General features: G+C 52.7%; 1 protein-coding gene across 1 annotated transcript in view; it reads left to right on the top strand.

Moving 5' to 3' along the window:
• The window catches only part of CXXC5 (CXXC finger protein 5), a 35,006-nt gene extending 8,486 nt beyond the window's left edge, over nt 1–26,520 (top strand). The window contains exons 2-3 of the mRNA XM_006866142.1: nt 23,745–24,813; nt 26,274–26,520. Of these exons, the coding sequence (XP_006866204.1) occupies nt 23,902–24,813; nt 26,274–26,318 (957 nt within the window). The 5' untranslated portion in view covers nt 23,745–23,901 and the 3' untranslated portion in view covers nt 26,319–26,520. The remainder of the gene's footprint in view (nt 1–23,744; nt 24,814–26,273) is intronic.
• The last annotated feature ends 750 nt before the right edge of the window (nt 26,521–27,270 follow it).

The raw sequence follows: 27,270 nt of genomic DNA on the forward strand, positions 1-27,270 counted from the left end.
TTCCTACTGTAACCTAGGGAATTGAGTGTTGCTGGCTAGCATCCCCACACATAGGTGAGGAAACAGACTTAAAGAGTTTGTGACTTGCCACTGACAAGTAGGGTTGCCAGACCTCTTCTTGGATTCCCCCTATGAACACCCCGAGGCTTGGTGTTTTCCTTAACTGTCCACACTGTCCAGCAAACAGAAAAGACTCCTATAGGCTCCCAAAGCCCCTGGTGTTGTTGTTCAGTACCATGGAGTCGATTCCGACTCATAGTGACCCTGCACAGGATTTCCGAGGCTGCAAATCTTTACAGGAGCAGAAAGCCTCATATTTCTCCCACAGAACAGCTGGTAGTTTTAAACTGCGGACCTTGAGGTTAGCAACCCGATTCGTAACCACTACGCTACCAGAGCTCCTTATAGCCCCTGATATGGGTCCTAATATGTGGGAAGATGGTTAATTTGGTTAGTTGGGTGAATGAAGTAATGATTGGATGCTGGCTATGGAAGAGCACACTCAAGGGACACTAGGATGTGGGGTGTGCTGGTTGACAGATGGGTGTATGGAGTCCTGTGGTGTATTTGGGGAAGGGGCAAGAGTGAGAGATGTAACCAGAGAGCTGAGCCTTTGGAGCAAGTCATAGCTTCTCCCAGGATCTCAGTTTTTCCATCTGTCAAATGGGCTTAGGAGCTTTGCCCTGGCTGGCTTCCAACTGACCTGGGCTGGGGCCGGCCTGGAGTCTGGGAGGTGAAGTGACTGTAGGAGGAAGGAGGAAGCTGTGGGTGGTAAAGACAGGAAGATGAAGCGTGGAGCTTGGCTTGGAACCTGAGAAGTGAGGAGACCAACCCTGACCCGATACCTGCCCTCCCTCTGAGCTGTAGAGTGGGGCCTCAGAATTGCAAACCCCCAGCTACCTACTCTTGCTCTTCTTAGGCAGAGTATGAATGGGCTTCTTGACATCTTTAGCGTCAGTGTCTGATGTGCCAGCAGACAGCCTGTAACCCAGGTTTCTATCCTTCCACTCCCAGAGCCCCATGTACAATTCTTATTAACCCTGATAGGAGAGAATCATCCCTTCTCCCTCCTGACCCATCTCCCCCTAAGTTAGGTGGGAAATTGGCTAACTAGATCATGGGCTGTGATCACGACCTTTAAAAAATCCCTTTCTTCCTGGGGTGTCACGTCTTGGTGGCCTAGAATTTTTAAGAATCACAGCATTCTGGAAGCATGGTAGAATTATAGAATTCTAGAACCATGGGTTTTACTTTTGGAAGGAATCATATGATCTCTTTATTTGTTGCTAAAAGACATTGTTTTGATTCAGTCTCCTTGTTTGATGCTAAGGGACATTGAGGCGTTGAGAGAAGGGACTTTCCTGAGGTCACAGACCAAGCCTGGTACCCTCAGGTGAATTGAGCATAGACAGAAATGCCAGTTTTGTCTAGAACCTGCCCCTCTGGAAATTCAGCCAAGAGCAGGGAGTGTGCTGTGGGCCCAGTCAGGCAGCAAGGGGATGCTGCTGGCTGCAGGCACAGGAGGGGTCCTCACTGCGGTGCCCACCGCCCGCTGCCCACGCTTCCCGAGGCACCAGCATGAGGGGGAAATGCAGGCTGTTGCTTCCAGTGACAGCCGGCAGGCCGGGCGGCTTCCCAGCTCCCCCTCTGACTCATGGCCACCAGTAGCTCCCCCCTCCTCTGGGAGCCTCAGCAACCCCATCTGTGCAATGGGGAGAGAAGGCTCTACTCCACAGTCTAATGTCACAAAAACTACAGTTGGGAAACTCTTTAAGACCACCGTTAGGCTGTGGGTGAGTTGGGAGAGAAGGCCAGGATAGCCAGCTGGGCATGGGGAGCCAGAGACTGGGGAATTCTGCTTGGAGCCACCATAAGACTGCCAGTATTCAGAGGAAGTGGAATTGCTCTGGTAGCATAGCATAGTGGTTACGAATAGGGCTGCTAACTTCAAGGTCGGCAGTTCGAAAGTACCAGCGGTTCCGCGGGAGAAAGATGAGGTGTTCTGCTCCCGTAAAGATTTAAAGCCTCGGAAACCTTGAGCAGGGTCACTATGAGTCGGAACCGACTCCATGGTACTTAACAACAACAACAACAATGGGAGGTGAATGGGTCGAGAAGGGACCTACAGCCAGTCTTCAAAATGATCTGTCTCTAGTATCGTTCTAACCCCAGTACACCATCTACAAAATTAAGGGGGTTATTCCATGAGGACATGCATTCAGCCTCTAGCATTCCTGGACACGTGGTAGACGCTGGGAAGACCAGGGATGCTGAGGCAAATGGCAGAGCAGTGATGAAGGGGGGCTCCCTGGACTGCACACTCAAGAGGTGAAGGTGTGATTTGGCTGAAGGTCTGACTCTGGGAGAAGGAATGAGGTGTGGGAGGAGGTAAGGAGCCGGCCAGTGAGGCACTGTCCAGCGGAAAATCCCAGCCGTTCGCAGGAAGTGTTTCCTCCACTGTCCCCTGGGAGGGAGGCCAGGCCAGCAGGAAGCAGAGCAGTTGGGGGCAGACAAGGCCCCCCCAGTCAGGCTTGGCAGCTGAGCGGGCGTTCCCCTCACACTGTAGAAGAGCTGGAACACCAACCCCCCGCCATGTTCTTGAGTGGGCCTCTAATGGGGTCCAGTGCACAGTCCAGATTTCAGAGCCTTCCCCAAGGGGTCTCATGGTGCCCTCCGCCCTGTCCTGAGCCACTGCCGCGGGGGTGGCAGATGCTGTTTCATCGGCCAAGGCCAGTGGGAGGCCTCCGGAAGGTCCTCCTGGGAGGTTCCGGGGGGCAGCGGGGGCGTCAGCAGCTGCCGCCCAGCTATGGCTGGCTCACATGGCCTAGGTCTCTTGTCCCCTTAGGCCTGGGGGGGGGGGCAGCGGTGGTGCTTATGATTTGGGGTAGTCCCTCCTACTTTTATTTACTCCTCTCCACTGCTCACCAAGCTTCTAGGCTCTGGCCCCCTCCCACTCCTGGCTAAGTCTGCAGAGCCCCCCCTGGGGAAGGCAGGGGAGGAGGCGCAGCGGGCTCAGAACAGCGGGTGCCCAAGCAGCCAAGTATTTGCGCGAGCTGTCAGAGACAGACAGGCATGTGGGGAATTTGGTGCATGTGGGGCTGAAGCAGTGGGGCTGGGGGAAGCAGCCGGATGGATGGGATGGGCAGGCGGGAGGAGGAAAGCTGGGGCTGCCTCCCCCGCCTGTGGAACCCTGCAGAGACTACCTCTCTCTCCTGTCCTAGAGGGAGCTGTTTCTGGACATCTTCCTGCCTGTCCCAGTGTGGAGAGGAGCCTGGCTGACACTAGGGAAGGGGCACCTAATCAAGGGGTCCTGGAGCCTGGCCTGGGAGAGGCTCTAGGATGGACTCTGAGCGCATGGAGCCAGGCAGGAATCCAGGTTGTGCCCAACTGTGGCCTCCAGGAAATAGCAGCTGTCGTGTTCCCTGCTCCACCCCTACCCCCCTACCCCCTCCACCTCAGCTTGGCACAATTTGTTTCCTGGCTAGGGTCCGGCAGGGGCAGATTGGAGGAGCCTAGTGTTGCCCAGCCTGGGCAAGGAACCGGCAAGGTGGAGCAGGCCATGTTTATAAGCCTAAAGGCACTTGGGATGCTGGGGAGGGGGGGACTCCAGTCATTCTTTTGCTGAAGCAGATTGGAGTCACTTAGGGAAAGGGGTCTGGACTTTAACCCTTATCTCCCCAGACAAAGACCTCAACCTAGCTGCTTTTGTGGTCTGCTTTCCAATAGGACATGTCAGGTAGGACAGGATTTAGAGTTAATACTTCGTTTTTCATATTTTAGAGTCCAGAGAGGGGGATACACTGGCCCAAGGTCACACAGTGGGCTCCCCAGCCTTCTGATACCCTCACATGGGTTAGGCCAATGGGAAGAGGTGAACATGATAGGTTTGCTGGGATGGGGGGCTATATTTAGTTGGTCCTACAGTGCCTAGGGGCCCCAGGGAGCAGCTGTTTGGGGGGTGCAGACAGAGGCCTCGAGCTGCATTTATAGTCTGGACAGAAATATCCACCCCCTCTTCCCTCCTCCCACTGACTGGGCGGCCAGGCTTCGGGCTTGTCCCCTGAGGGGCAGCTTGCCTGGGCCTGGCGGCCGGCGGGACAGGCAAGATGACCCGATAGGCTTTTCCCAGCTCAGGTTTCGATGAAACAGGAACCGGAGCTGCAGCCTGGGCCATGGGGGCCAGGGCAGCCAGAGTCTGGGGGGCCAGAACTGCTTTTTCCCACCTCTCTTCTTCCTCCCCATGCAGCCTCCCTTTCTCCGAGGCCCGGGAGGGTGTGGGGGGTGTGGGGGAAGCAGCAGGTTATTTATCAAGCCAGCCTCCCTGCCGCGTCTGCCTGTGTCTCACCACCCCACCCCACCCCCACCTCCTTGTGTTGGCGGCCATGAGCCCAGCCGAGCAGGGTGAGCTGGGAGGGTGGCAGGCGGCAGGATTAGCTCAGGAGACGTGAGTCACCCCATCCCCAGCAGCCCCATGAAGCCCTGAGGCCTGGCAGGCAGAGCAGGCACTCACGCACAAGCAGCACACCCCAGAGCACACACTCAGGACAGACACTGTTGCATACAAGCTAGCACACACACTGACTCACATGGTTCAGACATGGTCACATATACTGTATACACAGCAACATGGTCACTTAAGAAGCTCTCTCGCTGTCACATGTACAGCCCCGATGTCTCCTGTGCGCACACACACTGGTACACACTTGAGTGAAGGGTTATACACTGTTACCCATAGGTTACACTCTTGGAGGAGGCCACACTCACACCTACTGATGCCACACACTGCTCCATCTGGTCACAGGCTCAGACTGTCCCCTCAGGTCACAACTCATACCTAGATGATGCCGTAGAGCACAAACACACAAATGCCTCTTGTTAGGCTCACAGCAAGGAGGCCCAACCCTAGACTATGTGGAGGTGAGTTCTGTAAGATGGGGCTTCATGGATGATCCTGCCTGAGGAGGAGGCACAAGGAACTAACTGGCTGAAAAGTGTTAAAAACCCAACTGCCCTTCCTTAGGGGGAACTCTGGCCCAGGCAGGGGTGGGTTGGGAGTAGATGGGGGAGGGATGCAGTGGAGTTGGGAAGAAGAAAGGCTCAGAAAAGGTGGAAAATCAGTTTCCCTTGGGGCACTGAATAGCTGAAGGCTCCCCATATTCAGGGGGCAGAGTCCTTGGAAAATTAGGGGTGCCCAAGATTGGAGGTTGTTGTTAAGTGCCATTGAGTCAGTTCCTGTATATAGGGTTTCCAAGGAGCGGCTGGTAGATTTCAACTGCTGACTTTGTGGTTCAAACCAACATTGCAGTCAAGTGCTTATCCTACAGCGTCACATCAGGACTGCTGGTGTGGTGTTGTGTAGATCAGCACTGGTCTGCAAACCACAAGGTCGGTAGTTCAAACCCACCAACTGTATCTTGCAAACCTTATACAGGGTAGCTATGAGTCAGAACTGACTCAACAGCACTTAATAACAATAACAACAAAATTAGAGGAGTAATGAGAGACCCCCCTCAAATGAATGGATTATGCCCTAGGAACCTACTTCCTCTGCTTTTCTCTGTTCCTGTGGTTTCTACGGTTCTCATTACTCCTCTTTCATGCACATCCCCTGGTAACTGCCAACCTGAGAGTTAGATTTTGACCTTGGCCACTAAGTTTTAGTCTACTGGCCTGTAGAATGGGTACAGAGCCTAATTGAGTATAAGAGGGTACTGCTGTGGTTTGGCGGCTGGCTTGGAGGGGTTGTCTTGGTGCCTGCGCCTCTACTGCCCACTGGGTCTGGTGTCTGCCATCCCTGAACCAGGTAGAATTAGGGGACAGTACCCACTTTTTCAGATGAGTAAGTTGAGTCTAGTGAGAATGACTTGTCCATGGTCACAAAGGGCTTTCACAGTCCCCCTAATACCCAGATTACAGATCATTCTAGGCCACAGGATTGAGATATTATAGTTGGAATCAAGAGGCAAGTGGCTTTGAGGATTGGAACCCAGGCAGGCTTCCTTCTCCTGGCCATACAAGTTTCTTCTATAAAAGGTCTGGACAGTGGTTGAAGAAGGGAGAGGGGCCCAAGTGTCCCCAGGAAAACAAACCAACAATGGCTAGTCAGGAGTCAGACAAGCCTGGGTTTCAAACCTGGCTTGGCTACTCCCTGCTGTTTAATCAGGGGCCAAGCTGTCAACCTCTCTGACCTCATATTTGCCACCTATAAAATGGATATGAGGGTCATCTTTGTCTCAAAGCTGCAGGTCCTGAAGTAGGTGTTGGGGTGTGGTTCTTACTAGCCTCACTGTGCCACACCTGAATCTATAGGTGAGTTCAGTGTCACCCTCTCACCTATCTACTCTACCAAATCTGGCATTTTTCTAAGAGAGGGACTTCACAAAGTCTCCTTAATTAGGATATCTTGGATTTAAACTAATCTGGGCCTCTTCTCAAATGGGAATGCCGAGGTGTGGGAGTAAACAGTCTGAGCTAGGAGGAGTGGATAATGGTTTATACCTAGGACAGAAGAACCCAAGGTCCTTGAGTAGACATTCCTGTTGAAGAAGCGGAGAGAGAGCCAACTATAATTCCAAGATTTTGTCTCCTACTCATCAATACTTACACGTCAAGGCCACAAATTAGACTCCGTCAGGCACTTCCAGGTGGCAAATGGTACCTTCACAGGGTGGTAAGGGGCATGATACCTGCCTGTGCAGTAGGACTATCAGGGACTGTGGAGCTCTAAGAAGGTCTAATGTAAAGCAGGTGGGGCTGGAGAGCCAGGGCGATGGAAGAAAAGTTGGCAGGAAGTGTAGGTGGGGTCTTCCTGTGGTCAGAGAAGGGGGTTCGCGTTTGGCCACCTGGGGGTTGCCCTTTTTGTAGCCTTCAGACCCCTATTGTATGTTTATCTCATGGGTAGAATGCTTGGAGGATGCTTTCTATTTAGGGCGGAGAAAATGGAGGCACAAAGGGATGGCTCAGAACTCATTGGTAAACAGCAAAACTGGAACCACAATCTAGGTCTCCCCACACACCTGTCCTGACGTGTCCTTGATAATTTGCTCTTGACAACAGTAAAAATAGCAACACAGCTATCACATATTGAGTGCCTACTGGGTGCTGGCCCTACGCTGGGAGCTTCACATATGCCCTTGCCAGGGCCTTGGGGATAAGGCTGCCATTGTTCAAATTTCACAGATGAGGGTATGGGCTCTCAATGTTGAGCAGTTTGCCCAAATTCATCCAGAGCTGAGATGGAAACCCTGACCCCATGGCCTGGGCCTGAGCTGAGATGGAAACCCTGACCCCATGGCCTGGGCCTATGCTTCTCACCCCCCCGCCCCCCACTCTCCCTACCCACCCCTGCCCCCACCTCTAAATATGCTGAGTAATGTTCCCAATTGTTCAGCGCCCCATCACAACTAACATAGGGCCCTCTGCTATTTAAGGGCTCCCCCAGATTTGGACCCAAGGGCCAAGACTGCTGACTCCTTAGGCCTGGGGAGAGTGAACTCCACTGGCTTTAGTTTCTAGAGTGGAAGAGATTCACTTAGGGGTGGGGTGAGGGTGCCAGGGGATTCCCCGGGGAGCAGATGGCTGCCCCTTGGGGTTGCAGGGATCTCCCTGCAGACAAGTTCTGGGAAATGTAATTATTAGGCTTGTGAGAGCTGCCTAGGGACCTGGCCAGAGTCACATACCTCCTCCTCCCTCACCCATAGCCCCTTACTTCCGCTTTTCTGGGGACTCCATTCCTCTCCCCAGGGAGCCCTGCAAGGATATGTTGAGAAAGAGCACTTGAGCTGGGGGTATGATACCCACCACTCTTGTCAGGCACCAGGCATGATATGGCCCTGGTCAGAGAGCTCACTGAGGGTCACCTAGTCGGAGTTATTTTGCTGGAGAATGGTCCTGGGTTTGTGCTATGTGGCAAGTTACTTCCCGTTTCTGGTCTGTTTCTTTGTTGGTAAAATGGCTGTGAGTCTATCCTGCAGGTCTTCTAAGGCAATGATAGGTTCATTCTCCACAGACAGGCAGACACAAACATACCAGGTAACTGGTGCTCCCAGGACTCCTGCAGCCTACTAGTCTACACAGGGGGGCCAAGGTAGGAGGTGAAGGTGGGAAGGGTAGCCTCTGGAGTTGGGCCAAGCTGAATTTCAGACTTGCCTCTACATTCACCATTCTGGTGACCATGCCCCACGCTGCTCCAAGCCTCAGTGTCCTCATGGTGACATGGGAGAACCGTGGAGTCTACCTGTATGGGCTGCTGTGAGGGTGAAACAAGATGGTGGGAGCAGAGCACCTGGCACATGTTAGATAGATGGTGGTGGCAGTGGAGCCCCCTCCCTGGCCCGTTCTCCTGGTCACTGTCCCCTCAGCCTTGGCCTCAGGGATTCTGGGAAGGAGATGGTGCCAGTCTGCTGGCTCAGCCGGCTTGGCCACTGACCTTCAGAGCACCCAGGCTGTCAAGGCCGCCTGCTTGCCTGCTGGGCGGGCAGGGGGAGTGCCAGCCAGCCAGCTCCTCGCCTGACGCTGCCCGCCCCAGCTCCCACTCTCCTCTCCTTCTCTGCGCCTGTGTGTGAGCTAATTAATCTCAGCCCCTTTGGGAAATTAGAACGCCGCAATGGCAGCCTCCTCAGCCTCACAGTGTCTGCACTGCTGCGGGGCCATGCCAAGACCCACTGTGGTTTGAGGGTCCTGGGTGGGGGTGAAGGGGCCACAGGATAAACTTGGCCTCCATAAGTCTCCCTGGACCGCCCACCACCTGGTTTAGGAGGCTCTCTGGCCTCCCAGGCAGTATCCATAAGGACTGCTATAGTGAAATGGAACCCCCAGTGAGTGGCCTCTGATCTGGTCCCTGCACTGGTCAAGTCATCTCTCGGGGCCCCTCACCCCAAATTCCATCTCATTGCAGCGTCTTCTTGCTTGCCCTGCTCAGGCTGACGGAGATAGATGTAATTATGGAATTTTGCTTGGGAAATTAATTTGAAAAAAGTTAATTAATTGGTGGCTCTGGAGGTGGTGGACTGCACACCCAGCCAGTGCTGCTAACGTCATTGTTGACTGGCCTGAGATATGTAGCTTTCTGGGCAGACTGGGGAGAGGGACCCTGGTGACCTGGGAAGGCTGCCCTGGGACAGGCATTTAGACCATGAGAAGCAAAAACAGTATCCCAACCCAAAGTGGGCACCCGGGCAGGGTTTGTTGACCTGCTGACGGTGAACTCAGAATACTGAAACTTGGCCACTTATTTGATGTTCAACAAGCCATTGTGATACCAGTGTCTGAAGTGTCCCCAGCCAACATGGACCACTGAATGTTTTGTTCCAAAGCCTTTGGGACATTTTTAGGCCCATTATATAGCTGAAACAACTGAGGCTCAGAAAGGGTCTGACCTACCCAGGTTGTTCAGCTGTGCCTCTAGAGGGTGGATTAGGGCTGCCATAGAGCCTAGGCTTCTTCCAAAGGGATGAATGCCCAAGCTGTTAGAATCTCACAGGTGGCCAGCTCCTCTGGAGTGTGGGCAATAGGCGCCTTAATACTCACCCTCTGTTCCCCAAGCAGGGGGCCAAAGAACATGTCACACCCTGACCATCATACTTCTTTCTGGACATCTTGTGGTGGCCTGTGTGTGCATGTGCTTCTCCCCGCACCCCACCCCCCAAACCCTTATAAGGCTCAACGGGACTGAGGCCCCAGAATTCCCTGGAGTGTGTAGGGTCCCTCACTACCTCCTGGGACCCCTGAACACGTGTCAAGGGACCAAGTCCTGCTATCTGAAGGGGTGCCCTTGTTTCAGATATAAGGGCATCTCAGAGATACTGATGGTACAAGTCCAGTGAGGTAAGAAACAAACATGGGCTGGTCAGTCCTGGATTCCCCCTAGCTGTGTGGCCTTAGTCAAGCCTCTTCTCTGAACCTCATCTGGGAAACAGATGATCATATATGTTACTCTGAGGACTATGGGAGGCACACTAAGGTATCACCATTGCAGGTGCCTGATGGTCTCACTGCTTGTTGGAGGCAGGTTGAGTGGGAGAACTGAGACCAACAACTGGGACTGGTGTTGGGGCATGTGAGGGCCAGCGGGTTTTTGGAGTGGAACCTGGTGCATGGTTGGGACAGAAGAACTGGAGGATGCCAAGAGGTAATGTTTGTGAGACACCCAAGGTCAAACAGCAAATGCTTAGTATTCTGGGGTCCTCAGTCCATCCAGCATCACCCCCAAACATGTTTGGTGCATTTCCTCACCTCCAAGGTTTCCTTAGGGTCTAAGTGGACCCTTAGTTAATTTTGTAGGACTCACACACACACACCACCCTGTGGCTGTTCAGAATAACAATGACCTACATGGGTGGGCTGAGCCATGTACTTTGCTTCCCACATCACTCTTGATTGGGTTTATAGTTTTGGGTTTCTTCAGGGTTGGCTGTGTGTGTGTGTGTGTGGGGGGGGGTTATTCTGATCTTGAGATTAAGTATACCACAGCCACTCCCAGAATATACTCTGTTTTGGACTAGATTTGGGAACAGAAGAGTTGGGGGCTCTGTCACAGTTGAGGGGGGTAGTATCTTCCTTTAAGAAGCCCCCCAGCATGATAGCCCAGTTGTCTGAGTGCTCAGGGTTTTCCGCCCTTCTTGTACATGTGCATCTCCCCACTAGACTGGAAGCTCCCTGAAGTGGGTATGGTCCATGGCATCTTCTAGCTGTACCCCAGTGTCCAGCACAGAGTTAGCACTGGGAGAGGGTGGCTGTTGACAGGGCTCTTTTTGTCCTGTTTTACAGGTGGACGTATTGAGGAGTAGAGCCAGCCTGGCCTCATCATTTTGAATGGACCCTGGGAAATTGCTGTACCTCAGGCCCCAAAGATAGGAATGAGGCGGGGCAAAGGGGGGATCAGTTAAGTGTGTGGGTCCCAGGTGGCTGTGCCTGCAGCTCCTGAGCAACGTGTACCTGGTATCCATTCTTGAGCCCTGTGCTACTAGGAGCTTGAAGAGGAAAGGACCTGGCAATATTAGACAAGACTGTCAGCTGTCCTGTACCATCTCTCTGATCCTCAGTACCTACACCTGCATTGGCTGGAGGCTGAAATGAAGTCAGCCCTAAATTCTTAGTTCCTTGCCTGTAATTTACTGAAAGCTCCATGAGTGTTCACAATCGATATTATTACTACTGACATATTTTGTTATCATTATTATTCGCGCTCCCAGGGCCCCAGCAGCTGCGGTGGACACCGAACTCTGTTCTGCAGAGGAGTTGCAGTTCCTAATTAGCGCTCCAAGGAGAGGACCTGGGTTTGGTTTTGGGGGTTTTTTGCTGCAGGGTCCCACCGGTCGAAAGCCCAGCCCAGCCCCTGGAAATTCACTGGTTGGTACTGGGACCTTCTCCCAGGCCTCAGTTATGGGGCTTGGCTCCAGGCGAAAGCCTCCCCAAATTTCCCCTGCTGCTCCCTCCGCCTCCCAGACCTCTGGGGCCATGAATCATTTATGAGGCAAAAATGAAACCAATTAAGGACAAACTTTGAAAGCCTCTAATTGCTGTGCCTGGTGGCACCGAGGCAAGCCTGCTCAGTGTGGAATCTCTTTGGCCTGGGCCTTCCTAGGCCGCCTGTCCCATGGTGGCTCAGGGCGCCTCGGCCTCCCGGCTCCCCGCCGCCTCCTGGTCCGGCTGCGGACGTGCTCCCGCGGCTCCAGCGGCTGCGTCTGCTGCTCCGGCGCCCGCCCGCTCGGGTCCCAGGCCGACTAATTAGACCCTGCTCCCCTCCTGCGCCTCCCGCTGCCCGCTCCAGGCCCGAGGTGATGGCGGCTGTTCCTGCCATTCTGGGGCCTGTGCCCCAGAGCTGGCCATGTTTCCCCGGGCAGGAGCTAGCTCTGTTTGCTTGGCTTAACCCAGACGTGCCCAGAACGCCCTGCCCCTGAACTGAGAAGCTAGGACTCTACCCCACTCACACCCCAGGTTATGGTGGGGTGAGCTCTATGGGCGCTGGGGTACATGTCATGGAAAGTCTCAAGGAGAGAGATCCTTATCCGAGTGTGTGTGGAAGGGTCTGGGGGTGACAGATGAGGGAAACTGTCTAGCTCTCCAGGTTTTGTGGGCTCCAACTCTTTGTCTCCATTTTACCACAAATAGGGACCTTATGAAGATGCTTTGCCTCAGTTTCTCCATTTGTAAAATATCAATATTGGCTTGTTTTCATATGGATTTGGAGAGTTGGGCTTTATATGCCCACTCCCCTCTGTTGGGGTTGCTGAGGAGATGGGAGTCAGGGTCTGAAACATGGACTCAGCAGGGCCTGCCTCATTGCCAGGAGCCCTCGGTGCCAGTGACCAGCCTGCTCACTGTGCTGAGGGCTAGGCAGACCCTGGGCACTCAGGCACGTTGTTTGCTGAAACCAAATTTCCGTGCTTGTGTTTTTCCATAATTATATTAGCAGGTGGGATTTTTCCTCAGGGAAGTGGTGGGAGGGGGAGAGCCATGGCAGTGTCCCCGCCCGCTATGAGCGTGAGCTCACACTCTGCTCTACCCGCCTGCCTGCCCGCCTGCCGTAATGATTTTTTAATTATGCAGCCAGTGCTCGGAATTGCTAATCCGCCTCCAGCCCAACATCCCCTCCTGCAGCTCACACCCCAGCCCCTCACCGATGTCCCTAGAGTGACGGTGCCCAGCCCTGCACCCATCATTGAGTGCCCGGGACAACTGTCACAGTAGGAGAAGGGGGTGGGCCAGAAAGGGCCCCTGGGATGAACTCTCCTGTATCTGCAGGTGACAAGACTTGGTGGGGTGCCCCGTGGCTCCCTTTGTCCCCTCCTCCCTAGCCCCAATATGGCTGGCATCTTCCAGGACAGCTGTGGTTCTTGAAGGGGATGAGAGAGGAAGCTTCATCTGAATCCTTGGGGGTAGGTAGTGATGGTTGCCCACCCGAGTTATGTGGCCATACCCACTCCCAGGCTATCAGCCCATCTCTCCAACCTTGTGTGACCCCCAGGACACCCACATACAAGTACAATCTTTGTTTGTCACACCCACATTCACACTTTGCTTCCCTTCCCCACACATACTCAGCCTCACAGTTCCATACACACAATGGCACACTGTGTTTCTCATACACGTACCCACACCTGAGTGCTGAGACATACTCAGGAGATCCCATTGCTGCTAACAGTGGCCATACCCCCACTCCTGCTTATCCTGATCCTCTCAGTTGTGCCCCTGATTGGGAGGTGCTCTGAGGTCTCCCTGCTTAGGCCTGCTAGGGGGGCTGCTTGTAGCTGGGGTTTGCCTAAGCCTCCATAGACCCCAGCCTGGAGGAGGTGGTGGTGGTGGGGGACCTCTGTAGCACAGCGGGTGGCAGCTCCTCTCCAGGCGCCCAGCTGTGGCATCTGTCAAGGTCAGATAGCGACTCCGGAACCAGCCAGCTCGGCCCCATGGCCCCTCTAGCCTCATTATTTTTGTGTTCCAGGGCTGCAGCGACACCTCCCTCCCTCCTCTTCAGCCTCCCGCCTCTTGCCTGCCTCCCCCACGCCTCTGCAGGGAGGGCCTGCGGTCTGGGGGCTTTTGTTTTCCAGTTTTTTCCATGCCCAGGCCAGGCAGGCGGGCAGGCGCTGGCCAGAGCTGTTGAGCCTTGTGAACGGCAGATGAGGCAGGTGCCTCCCTTATTGCCAGGCTTGGGGTGGGTTTTTGGCTAGTGGAACTGTGAGTTGGTTTCTCAGGGAGACAAACTGAACCTGGGTGGAGCCCAGCCCCCACCACAACCCAAGTGCACCTGTAGGCAGCTTCCTGTTTCCATAGGGGTTTCAGCACCTGGCACTAGTTCCTGTCTGTTCCCTCCCCATCCCAGTCAGGCCCCAAACTCATATCCCAGAACCCCTCAGAGGCCGCGATACAACTCTCAGTGTATACACACATGTACACACTTGTGCACATACAGTAAAGATAGATCAACTCACAGACCAGAGAAGCCCCACTTAGTCGTCATTACATAAACCATTGTACACACAGATAAACACACATGAGCTTGCACGTACATTCACAGATACACATATAACATGTGTTTGCCTGTCTCACATCTATAGACATCTGCCTAGGGAGGGCTTGGACAAGGGGGTTTCAAAGTTTATGGAAAAATCCCTTTATCTTGCTATTCCATTTTCCACCAACTTTTTGAAGTCCCCTCATATATAAGCCCTGTGTTACATCAGTGCTCAAATCCACAGGTAGTGACATCTGAGAATGTATATCCTCACCTGTGCACAGCACACCAAACACACATACATGCACACATGTCAGGTTAACACATAGACTTATACATAGTACTGTTCCTTAGAAAACACACTTCAACCCCTAAGTTCACTCCCTGGCACCCAGTGTTCCTTTAGTACAGTTATACCACCGAGAGGGCTTTTGTCCCTTGAAATGCTGGGAAGTGGGCTTTGAGGCCTCCCCTGGATGAGACAAGCCTTGTGCATGCTAAGAGCCCCTAGCCAGTGGGAAATGGTGACTTGACAGACCATCATGTCCACCTGGTCAGCCACATTTTGGGCCTTACCCCAGGCCCAAGAGCAGGGGATAAGGTGGGGTATGGTGTTCTAGATGGGTCACACTGAACTTGGTGGCTGACAGAGATGCATCCTCTGGTAGATGAGGGGTGGCCTTTCAGGTTCTTATCTGGGTCCCTTTTCCTACCTCTAATCCTTGATATAGGGTGTGTAAGTGTTGGGGGTGTGGGATGTAGGAATATATCAGGTCCCCCAAGGTTTTTGGTGTAGTCTGGGCCATTCACTTAATTCCTCCTCCAGCTGTGGACTGCTGTGACCACCCCTGAGAGGGGGAGGTAGCTGGAGGCTTGTGCGGCCCCCCCCCGGAAACTCAAAACCCTGGGCCAGCCGCGGATGATGGGTTGGGGCAGGCACAAAGAGGGCCTCTGTGCGGCCTGGCTGGGCTGCCCACAGGATTCTGGGGGAGGAGGCAGGAGCTGGTTTCCGTCCCTTTCTACTTCCTGCGGAGGCTGCCGGAATGCCCGGAGCTCTGGCCCAACCTGGCCCGTCCGGCCTACCCGCAGCCCCTTCCCCTGCCTTTTCCTGGGCCTTGGAGTACAGTTGCAGACAGTTCTGCAGCAGGGCCTGAGAGCCATCCCCCAGGGACCATGGGGAGCCTACAGGGTTCCCCTAGACTGAGAGGTAAACTAGAGTTAGACTCTGGAGTTACACAGGCCTGGGTTCAAGTCCTACTTCTGCTACTTACAGGCTTTGTGACCTTAGACATTTGACTTTACATCCCTGAACCTCAGTTGCTTAAAATGGAAAATGGGATTATAATAATAAAGCATTGTGATAAGGATCCAATGAGAAAATGCATGTGAAATGCTTCTCACAATACCTAGCAGAAAGTGAATATTCATTATTGGTGGTGGTGTGCCGACTCCTTGGAAACCCTATACACGGTTGCTGTGGATCGGAATCGACTCCACGGCACTTAGCAACCTTTCCTGTGGGGAGATAGGGGTGTGAGTGGTCACTGAGTGCTTGGCTCTCTCTCCAGACCTCAACTTTTCTACCTATAATTGGGGCAAGAGAGGGTCACTGTTTGGAATCTTTCTTCTGTCTCTTACCACATCTTTCCCCATGGAGCCCTCTGGGGTCTTGATTCCAGCATTTTTGGGTGAAGAGCAAGAATCGCTCTTTGGGAAACTGAATTTCTAGTGTGGGGAGAGTGTGGTCAAAATTAAGTCAGTCAGAGAGAGAGGGGTAGGGTAGAGCCACAAACCTAGACCTATGTACTCCAGACTCCTAACCAATCCTGTTGTCACCCCTACTGTCCCAACTAGAGCCCAAGAGACTGCCCCCTTAAAGAACAGACTGAGCAAGGCCCACCAGGAGGAAAGTCCCAAGTAGGTATGTGGAATCTGATCATAGGGTGTTTTAATTATGACATCACTGTTTTGGGACATGTTTAGTTTATAGTCCAAGATCCAAGGGTTCCTAAGTGGGGAAGGCATAATTTTCTCCGTACACTACAGATGTGCAACATTTCTCTGTACATCACAACTGTTTATTAAGTTGCCTACTCTTAGTGTGGAGTCCTGGTGTAGCACTGTGGGTTAATGTGCCAGACTGAAAAGCCGTTTGAACTGCAAGGTCGGTGGTTCAAGCTCATCAGCTGCTCCTTGGAAACCCTATGCAGGGTCACTACGGGTCAGAATCAACTCAACGGCATTTAATAGCAACTCTAAGTGTGGTAATCCTTGTACTTCTTTCAAATGGTGTGTGTGAGGATTCGATGAAATAAAAGCAGGTCTGTAGGAAGGGCTCCATACTTGTTGTCTGTTATCGTGGTCCCATATTACAAACTGACTCAGAGGCCATATGCCAAGGGAACACAGCTTCTAATCCTTTGACTTTTTCGAGGAAGGGGCCTGTCCTTATCAGAGGTTTCTTAGGCACTTTATCACACCCCTACAAGACCAGGTCAGGATATACTTACTGCTTGGGGCCTCAGTATTCTTATCTATTGAAATGGGTTGACTGCCCCCTCCGGCTGTTTTTTGGATGCTCTGTAAGGGAGAACAGATCCAAACTCAACCTTGGGGTTTGCTCAAACCCTTGGACATCAGTAGTATGTTTAAATCTCCAGTTGAGGGGGTTCTGGCTACCCTTGGGAGGAGGGACATAGAGAAGTTGGAGGCATAGAGTTAGGGAAGTATGATTGCAGTTCTCCCATTCTGTCCTTGGCAGTCATTCTTGGGGAGGCCCTAGGAGTGTTGAGGGCATGTCCTACCTCATACTCACTGCCAGGTACTTGCAATGGTCAAGTGTGGTTGTATGTGTATCTTTCTGGAGCCCTGTACTCTCTGGCTGGGCCACATTTCTTGCTGCCTCCAAGACCAGTGTCCCCGGACCTGCACAGGGCCTTTTCTCCCTTATGGAAACTCCCTACACTGAATCATAGAAATCAGAGATGGGAGCACCCCCACCCACCCACCCCACCCTCTTGCTTAGCCCAGTTCAGCCACTACGGCCTATGGTTTGCTCTCCCTGTCCCCACCAGCCTGCCTGCCATTAGTCTGACTGCCCAAGAAGATCAGCCCACAAAGGCAGGGGAAGGGCTGGGGAAAGTAGCAGAGACAGCACAAGCGTGTGGGGAAGAAGGGAGTATTGAGTCAGGGTGTACTAGTCAGCCAAGTATGGTGCCTGATAGGGTTGTCTCTGCAGGGCCAATGCCTTGAGGCCTGAAGGCCCTGCTTAAACATGGTCACCTCCAGGAGGTCTCTTGGCAGGTGGGGAGGATGGTCTAGCCAGCAGAAGAGGTTAAATTGTGCCATTGGTTGTGGTGATGATTGTATAACTCTTAAGTTAACTAAAAATTATCCAACTGTATGCTTAAAAATGGGTGACTTCTATAGTATGTAAATTACCTCAATAAAGTTCTCTAGAAAAATTCCGCCCTCAGCCTCAAAGCCCTGCCCAGTTGGGACCCTGCCAACTTCATAGCCACACCTCACACTCACTTTTCTTTTGACCTCTTTCAAGCTTGTGCTTTCTCCCACTCTGGTAACCACTCCTTATCCTTAACTCTCAGCTCAGTATTCCCTCCAGGAAGGCTCCTGATACCTCACTAGGTCCCCTTCCGCCTCTCCTTTCTCAATGGTGTTCTTAAGTGATCATCAGAGCAGCTTTTGGATACTTAGGGACAATATCAGGGTCTGTGTCCGCTGCTGTATTCCCAGGACCACACAGAAGTGTTGTGGGCAGATGGTAGGGAATGTGTGCAATTGAATGGCTAGCTGTGGACCACCTGTGTCCGTATCTCTGTGCAGCAACACCACGCCCTCTCCCGGTGCCCCTCGACACCCACCATCTACCTGAGGAGCTCAGGACAAAGCCCTGGATGGTGGTGATTCTAAGAGACTCTTCAGGGGATAAGGGCAGGGTGAGGCACTGCTGCCATCTGCAGTGACTTCATTGACAGCTGGCATTATGACATCACTGACCTAGCATTCTGGGCTCCTTCCTGGTTATCTCCAAGTCCGCTAGCTGGAGACACTCCCCTGGGGTCTGTGACAGCTGACCCCCTCACCATGGAGAGGTGACAGGCACGGTAACAACCCTGGGGGTGGGGGCCGCCTCCAGAGTAGCTGGATCACTTTGCCCTGAATCACTCCACCAATTGCCCAGGTGGATGGAACAAAGGAGGTCACAGAGCAGAGCGACTAACACTTAGGTTCTGGGTTCAAGTCCTGTCCCTATTGTTGTTGTTATGTGCCGTGGAGTTGGTTTCGACTCATAGCGATCCTGTATAGGGTTTCCAAGGCTGTAAATCTTTACGGGAGCAGAAGGCCTCATCTTTCACCTGTGGAACCGCTGGTAGTTTCGAACTGCTAACCTTGACGTTGGCAGCCCGACTTGTAGCCACTATGCTACCAGAGCTCCTTAAGGAACCAGCTATTTGACCTTGGGGTCACAGCTTGAATCTCTCTGAGCCTCAGTTTCCTGGTCTGTAAAATTGGTAAATTGTTCCTACCTTACTGAGTTCTGAGGAAGAGTCATTGAGATATGACAATGAGATAAGGGCATAGGGCCCATACTTAGTAAATGCTCAATAAATACTGACAGGATAGCCAGTTTAAGGGAGCTTGAGTGTCATCCTTGGTGGAGCTAGCTAGAAGGGGGTGGGGTGGGTTCTGTGCCTTCTGGGATTGGCCATGATCTGGCCTAGAGGCAGGGTGTAAGCCCCTCTGTAAGGAGGGTAGCCCCAGCTCAGCCACTGAGGCCAAGAACCCATTGCCCCCAGCCCTCCTCCTAATTCCTTTCTCTGGGACTTGCGAAGAAGCCTTAGACAAGGTGGGTCTCATCTGATCTGCCTCCACTGCTCCCCACCTCTGCCTCCCTCTCCGGTGGGCAAGTCTAATTGCTTTCTCTTGGTTCCCATGTCCTAGAATCTGGGACCCTCTCTTCTCAGGGCTGTTTCCATATCTGTCCGACCTTCAAGTCTGAGTCTGGACTAGGTGCCCTGGGTCTCTTTGAGTCCAGTTGGCCAGTCTCTATTTCCCATGACACTATCTTCTAGCCTTGACCCTTGGCCCTTCCTCTCCAGGTCCCCTTTTCTCTGACCCCCACCCCTCGAGTTCTCAGTTTTTTGGTTCTCTGTTCCTACCACCTGTCACTGTTCTTCTGCCTTCATGTCCCCCTCTGTCCCTTGCTGTTCACAACTGGGTCCCCCACTACTCCCCCTTCACCCCCTGTGCTCTGTCCCCGCCCGTCAGCCCCTGGTCCCAGCTCCCGGCCGGCCCGGCTCCTGCATGGACAAAGGGGTCCTTTGTGGGCTGACCGCGGCTGGCGGGGCGGTGGGGCGCTGGCTCCGCATTGCTGATGAAACGGAGCCCTTTGTTGTCCCTCCTCAGGCGCAGTATTTCTTTTTGGGGGCTGGATGCGTTCCTGGCAGGGCCGATGATGGATGCGCCCGCCGCCGCCCGCCTGCCCGCCAGCTTTCCCTCCCGCTCATTCCCGCTTCGCTTCAACGCAGCCCCAACTCCTCCCCTGCTGCCTGGGCACTGCCAGGCCCTGCCTGTCCTGGGAGGGGGTTGCTATGTGCCTTGAAGTAGGAGACCGCGGCCTGTGAGGACATCATCATTGTGCCCTCCCCTTCCATTAATAGGGCAAATAGGCCCTGTGGTCAGGTGTCCACTGGGACCAGGGCATCAGCTTTTCCCAGGGTCTAAAGAGAAAATGAGCCAGGCACAGATTTGGGACCCACTTGGGAGCCAGAGCTTGGGGACTAGATGCTAGTGTCTGTACATTCCATGGTTTGAGGACAGACTTTTCCCTAAGCACCAGCCTCCTTTGCACACTTCCCTCCGTTCAGTTTCTGTGACTGATAAACCAGTGTTCTGCCTGTAGCACCTGTTCAGTGGCATATCACGTCCTCTGGTCCCAAGCTCAGCATGTCCCAGGACCTGGGGAGCTGGGGGAAGGTGGTTGATCCCTGAGAAAAGACAGAAAAGTGAAGATCAGAGAGATTTGAAGAGAGGGCCAGAGATGACCAGAACATAAGGTTCAGTCCACACCAAGAGCAACTCGAATGGAGACAAAAACACAGAGACAGCCAGAGCGCCAGCCCTGAACGCAGTCCCTGCGTGTTGGAGGGAGCTGACTTCTAATTGACCTGCCCGCCCTGCACACACAGCCAGATCCTGGAGCTTGGGAGGAGGGAAGGAGGGAGCAGTGAGAGCAGCGTTAATGCAGCTATCGATTTCTGCCACCAGCCAGCAGGCTGCAGAGGCGGGGGACACACGTAGGGGCTTGGGCACAGGCTGCTCCCCTCCCCACCTCTCCAACCTACAGGCACCTGCCTTCTCCTGTCTTTTCCACTCACCCTGTTTCTGGGGTTGCAGGGGTTGTGGCCCAGAGAAGGGTAGTTGAGTTCTGATGGGCAGTGGCTGGATAAATTGATGCGGGGAAGAGTAGTCTCTGACCCTGATTTCACTGGTCTTGGTCCCAATACATAGCCAGAGTCACTGATGCTTGGAGGGATCGCCAGCTTATGTGAGATACGACAGATACAACTGTCTTAGGTACAGGGGACCTCCTTTCTTGTAGTACAATTTTGATCTGTGAGCCGCCAACAATCCAGCCTGGACACCCTGCAAGATCCTTTTTTGAGTCTGTCCTGGTGGAACCTGTCAGTTCACCCAGCTCTTCCTCACCATCCGGGTACCATTGTTAAGAAGGAGCACTAGGTGGGACGAGCCTGTGCACTTGTATGGCTGGCTGTCTGCTGATGCCAGTCATTCTCCTCACCTTGGATATGAAGCTCTTCCCTTTCCCACACTCTCTCTTTGTGCCTACTCCATAGCAGTCCTGAGGCAGGGGTCCTGCCTGCTCAGTGCCTCAGTTGCACCTTCTATCAGTCGAGGGTCACAGTAGATGATCTCCTGGGGCGGCTGTGTCCTGTGACTAGGGGCTGGTGGGGTTGTCTGGGGACAACGCTGCAGTGTGTGCAGCCTTCTATCTAACTCAGGGTGGGGCAGGCCCGGCCAGATGTGCACCTCCCCCCTGGCCCTCAGCTGCTTAGAGGCTGGGTCCTGTCCTCCCGCCTCTCTCTGGGGGGATGCTGGGCTGAAGTAGGAAGACAGGGAAGGAGGGAGGCACTGGAGAGCCAAGACTGACAAGCACACTGCCCCTCTACTCCATCTGTACTAATTCCTGCTCCAAGGAATTAGTTCCTGACCAAGAAGTCTAGCTGTTAAGTGTCTCAGCGTGTGGGCCCTGTACTGCTGTCCTGGGAAGGGATACTTCAGAAACTTGTGGGTGGTCAGGGGCAAGCTCCTGTCTGGCCTCATTCCTTGGAGGACCACATCTACTCTCTCAGATCCAGCTTGTCCCAGTCAAAGGCCCCTCCTATCCACAGCCCACCCAACTCTGGGTTCTCACTGGACCCTCCACCCAGACCCTACTTTGTATGTCTTGAGAGCCAGACCAGAGCATAGCAGTGAAGCCTGAGTAAATGAGAGCAAGGTCTACGATGACATTGACCGTGGATTGGGAGGTGAGGGTGAAGTGTGTGCTGGCATGTCCTCCCACTCTTGCGGGGGAAGGTGCATACTCAGGCCCAGTGCTACTTGCCCTGTGGTGGGTGGATTAGATGCTCCTTGAAATAAGGGTTCTATGCTCTACTTGGCAAACTGTGTTCAGTGAAGTCAAAGAGATTCCTTTACCTGCAGAACTTATCAGAAACTTGAACTAACAAATTCAGGTTTCCCTCACTATAGAGCAGAGCATTTCTTTGAATCACTTCCTAAACTGAAATGACAAAAAGCAAAGATGTGACTACCATTCATTTATATGGATTAAAAAAAAAAAAAAATTTTTTTTTTTTAAAGCATTTCCAGACCTAAAAAATAGCTTACCAAATCATAACAAATAACATGAAACCTAAATAACACTTAACATATAATAACAGGCAGTTTAGCGCTATGGCGATTTGGTGCTGAATATAGTTCTGGGAAGGAGCTTGGCAACACCACTTTCTGCTTGGGGTGCACACGCTGCTTCTTTAACAACTCGCTGCAAAACACCCTGAACACTAGTTTCCTTTTGGCATTTTTTCCCCCCCCTAAGTGTGGAAATCCTATCAAGATTTCTCTGTTAGTGAAAAGGTACTTACTAGTGTAGATCTTTCATAAAAGCAAAGGTGTAAATTTTCAAACAGCAGAGGATACGTGTATATATTAGGAACCTCTGAACTGTGAACCACAAGGTCAGCAGTTTGAGCATACCAGCCACTCTGAGGGAGAAATGACTTTTTGCTCCTGCAGAGATTTATAGTCTTGGAAACCCTAGCCAGGGCTGCTATGAGTAGGAACTGGCTTGAGGGCACTTAACAACAACCACCACCACAACAAATGAGGATCTAGGGGCAGTTTCCTAGACTTTTTGATCTATGCCTTAAAGTCCTATAGAAGACTATTCCAACCTCCTCTCTCTCGTGTCTGATGTTGTTGTTGTTGTTAAGTGCCGTTGAGTCAGTTTTGACCCATAGCGACCCTATCGCGTACAGGGTTTCCGAGGGTGTAAATCCTTACGGGAATAGAAAGCCTCATCTTTCTCCCGCGGAGCGGCTGGCAGTTTCGAACCGCTGACCTTAAGGTTCGCAGCCCGATTCGTAACCACTACGCTAGGTAGCGGGAATGTAACAAACATCTCTCCTACCCCACATGGAAAGGCCTACCTGCCTCCGTCTTGTCTTCCCACACCCTAAAAAAAAACAAAAACAGTTGTTAATCTACTTAATTCTATGGTTGGTTGGATAGTTATATGCTGTGGAGTTGATTTCGACTCACAGTGACCCTGCACAGGGTTTCCAAGGCTGTAAATCTTTAGGGGAGCAGAAAGCCTCATCTTTCTCTCCCACAGGACACCTGGTAGTTTCGTACTGCTGACCTTAATAACAGCCCTACTCGTAACCACTATGCTACCAGAGTTTTGATAGAATTAAAATTAATACCAACTGCTGGTTCCACAGGAGAAAGATGAGGCTTTATGCTCCCATAAAGATCTATAGCCTTCGAAACCCTACACAGGGTTGCTGTGAGTCAGAACTGACTCCATGGCACATAGCCACCATAGCGCCTCTATAGGACAGAGTAGAGCTTCTTCCCCATATGGTTTCCAAGGCTATATAACCTTTACAAAATAAACTGCCACATCTTTTCCCCACAGATTGTCCATGGGTTCAAACTGTTAACCTTTCCATTGGCAGCCAAGCGCCTAACCACTGTGCCACTAGGGTTCCTTTCCCACGCCCTAGTACAGATTTGGGCTGGACCTCCATCATGTTATTTGTTGGCTGTGTGTGTGTCCATGGACTTGACACCTCTCCTAAATCTCCTTTCCTTATCTGTAAAAGAGAGCATTGCTGTTGTTGGCTTCAAGTCTACTCCAACTCATAGCAGCCCTTTATGACAGAGTACAACTAGTTTCTTGGGGTTTCATAGGCTGTTATCTTTACAGGAGATCACCACCCCTGTTCTCTATTGAATTGGCAGCCAAGTGCTTAACCATTGTGCCTCTAGATTCTTGTGAGTCTTAAATGAGACAGCACAATATAAATTACTAACGGGATGCCCGTCACTTAATAAATGCCAAGTCAGGCGTGTGGTTGTTAGAATGACAGTACCATTGAGGAAGAGGATGGTGGTGTTTATAGTGATGATGGAGAAGGAGTTTTGTTTACCACTGCCCTGACCCTGTATCCTCTTGTCCCAACAGAGTGAAGACACTTCCACGTTGACAACTGACCATGTGCCTACCCTGAGCAAAACCCACCCAGCATCTCTGTTGAGGACAGCAGGTCCAAGCACTCCTCTGTGGGCCCCCAGCAGTTGGCAGGCTCCCCCAGTGGCGGGGTCTGGGGCTCAGCCCCACCATGTCAAGCCTCGGCAGCAGCAGTCCCCAGGACGCCGGCGGCAACAACAGTGTTACCACCAATGGCGGTGGCAGCGGCTCAAAGGCAGGAGTGGCAGACAAGAGTGTGGCTGTGGTCACTGCTGCCCCAGCCTCAGTGGCAGATGATGCACCACCCCCTGAACGCCGGAACAAGAGCGGCATCATCAGCGAACCCCTCAACAAGAGCCTGCGCCGCTCCCGCCCGCTCTCCCATTACTCCTCCTTTGGTGGCAGTGGTGGTAGTGGTGGTGGCGGCAGCATGATGAGTGGCGAGTCCACTGACAAGGCTGCTGCAGCCGCTGCCTCCCTGTTGGCCAATGGGCATGACCTGGCGGCAGCCATGGCAGTGGACAAAAGCAACCCTACCTCAAAGCACAAAAGTGGTGCTGTGGCCAGTCTGTTGAGCAAGGCGGAGCGGGCCACGGAGCTGGCAGCCGAGGGACAGCTGACGCTGCAGCAGTTTGCGCAGTCCACGGAGATGCTGAAACGTGTGGTTCAGGAGCACCTACCGCTGATGAGCGAGGCTGGCGCAGGTCTGCCTGACATGGAGGCTGTGGCGGGTGCTGAAGCTCTCAATGGCCAGTCCGACTTCCCCTACCTGGGCGCCTTCCCCATCAATCCAGGCCTCTTCATCATGACCCCAGCAGGCGTGTTCCTGGCTGAAAGTGCGTTGCACATGGCTGGCCTGGCTGAGTACCCCATGCAGGGAGAGCTGGCCTCCGCCATTAGCTCGGGCAAGAAGAAGCGGAAACGCTGTGGCATGTGTGCGCCCTGCCGGCGGCGCATTAACTGCGAGCAGTGCAGCAGTTGTAGGAACCGAAAGACTGGCCATCAGATTTGCAAATTCAGAAAATGTGAGGAACTCAAAAAGAAGCCTTCCGCTGCTCTGGAGGTAACAGCGCCTTAGAGGGAGGTGTGTGGGCTCTTGCATCTGTGTGGTCATCTGAACCGACCCCATCCCCAACCCCATCTTTCCTACCTGGGCAAGTGTCAGGGGGTTGCCCAACCAGTCCCTGGAGTCTGGGGGTCTAGGCCAAGCTCCAAGACACCAGTTCACTGCCTCCAAAGTCAGAACTACATCCTGCGATCCAGTCAGGCTGTAGTTTGTGATACAGACATAAACTTCCAGGCAACAGAGATAGCATTCCCAGCTAGGCCCTGGAATTCTGACTCCCTGGAATTCTGGGTCAGGTATTGCGATATCCTAAGATCCTAAGTTTATGGGTCTCAGATGGATGAGTCCTAACACTTCCAGTCTATGACCTAAGATTCTGGGACTTTGTCCTGCCCCATTTGAGGGTTCTGCCAGTGGAGCCTTTGACTTGTGGGACAACGTTCACTTGGCCCTCCAGAGCCAGTCCTTACTGCTCAGGTCCCCCTGCATAGAGCTGCCCCAGTACTGGCTGCAATGCTCTGAGACCCGGAAGAACCCTGGATCTAGGCACTGAGTTAAAATATTTGGTGTACCTTGGGTGTGTCCCAGGGTCCAGTTTGTGCACAACTGATAGCCAGGGGTCTGGTGGTCCTGAGGCAGGCAGGTGGCCATGGGCCTGGGGCCTGGCCAAGGCCTGTCCACTGTGGGGATTGGCTTAGAGAAGCCAGAGGGGTTACCAGGCTGCTTTCTCTCCACCCTTGTGGCAGAGCCTGCCCCTATACCCCCACCCATGGCAGCCTAGCTGGGGTGCCAGGGCTGAATACAAAAGCTTCTTTTCAGTCTGCTCTCCCAGCCCCTATCTCCGCCTCTCTATGAGTGGGCTTGACACAAATGTCTAGAATGGTTGGAAAACAATAATGGTATCCCAGCCATGGCCGCCTGATTACCCTCCCATGACCCTCCTCATATATCCAGAGAACACACCTATATGCGCACAAAGGCACCCACTGTTATCCAGTGTAGAGAGGGAGACACATACATACCCCTATCCCATATACATCCTCTAATTATAGATGCAGCATTTTGGTAAACACGCCAGGTATTCTCCTACACACATGCAAACACACAGCTCAGTACACCCTAAAGCATAGCACCAGTCTACAACCATATATGCATCCAATCCACATGTTAGCACGCTTATTGGACAGAAATGTCCACACAGCCCCCAGATGCACCACAAGGACCTGGTGCTTCTTCCGACCTGGGCACAGTGACTGGGGAGACCTCAGGGTGCTCCTGACCCTCCAGCGGCCCTTCGGGTCAAGACTCCTTCTCTAGCCTGGCTGGGATGGGCAGGAACACTGCAGGGCACCTGCTCTCTGTGCCTATCCCTCTGCCTTGAGGCCATCCACGGGGACATCTTGGCACCTGGACCCTGACTGAACTTTCTCCTTGTTTTTGTCTCCCGCCCTCGCCAGAAGGTGATGCTTCCGACGGGAGCTGCCTTCCGGTGGTTTCAGTGATGGCGGCAGGACCCCAAAGCTGCCCTCTCCGTGCAATGTCACTGCTCGCGTGGTCTCCGGCAAGGGATTCGGGCGAAGACAAACGGATGCACCCGTCTTTAGAACCAAAAATATTCTCTCACAGATTTCATTCCTGTTTTTATATATATATTTTTTGTTGTCGTTTTAACATCTCCACGTCCCTAGTATAAAAAAAAAAAAAGGAAAAAAAAATTAACTGCTTTTTCAGAAGAACAGCAGAAAAAAAAAAAAGAAAAGAAAAGAAAAAAAGAGGTAAAGACAAGTATATAAAGTACCAAGACTTCCTGGGCAAAGAATGGACAATCAGTTTCCTTCCTGTGTCGATGTCGATGTTGTCTGTGCAGGAGATGCAGTTTTTGTGTAGAGAATGTAAATTTTCTGTAACCTTTTGGAATCTAGTTACTAATAAGCACTACTGTAATTTAGCACAGTTTAACTCCACCCTCATTTAAACTTCCTTTGATTCTTTCCGACCATGAAATAGTGCATAGTTTGCCTGGAGAATCCACTCATGTTTATAAAGAGAATGTTGATGGCGCTGAGTAGAAGCTCCTCTGTACCCATCTACACCAACCGGCGGAAGCAACCACCCCTGGGCCATGGCAGTTCTTGCTGAACCCAGTCCACAGAATGGGGTTTCCCACCCTAACAGTGAGGATGTTGAGAAAATGGGAAGTTATGTTCATTTATCCATTGAGATCTAGGGATCCCATGTCTCGAGATTTCCAATCCTGGCTACTTCCCTTAGAGAAAAAAAGTCCTTTTTTTTTCTGGCCTTGCTGATGGAGACAGAAGAAAGGACATCTTTGCGTGACCCCCCTGCCGGTGGGGGTGGGTGCCCAGGGGTCCCCTTCTTGTGGCCTGGGCGCCCCCGCCCATGGCCAGCTTCCTGCTGATGAACATGCTGTTTGTATTGTTTTAGGAAACCAGG

This window comes from Chrysochloris asiatica, unplaced genomic scaffold (genome assembly GCF_000296735.1).
Source record: "Chrysochloris asiatica unplaced genomic scaffold, ChrAsi1.0 scaffold00087, whole genome shotgun sequence".
NCBI lineage: Eukaryota > Metazoa > Chordata > Mammalia > Afrosoricida > Chrysochloridae > Chrysochloris > Chrysochloris asiatica.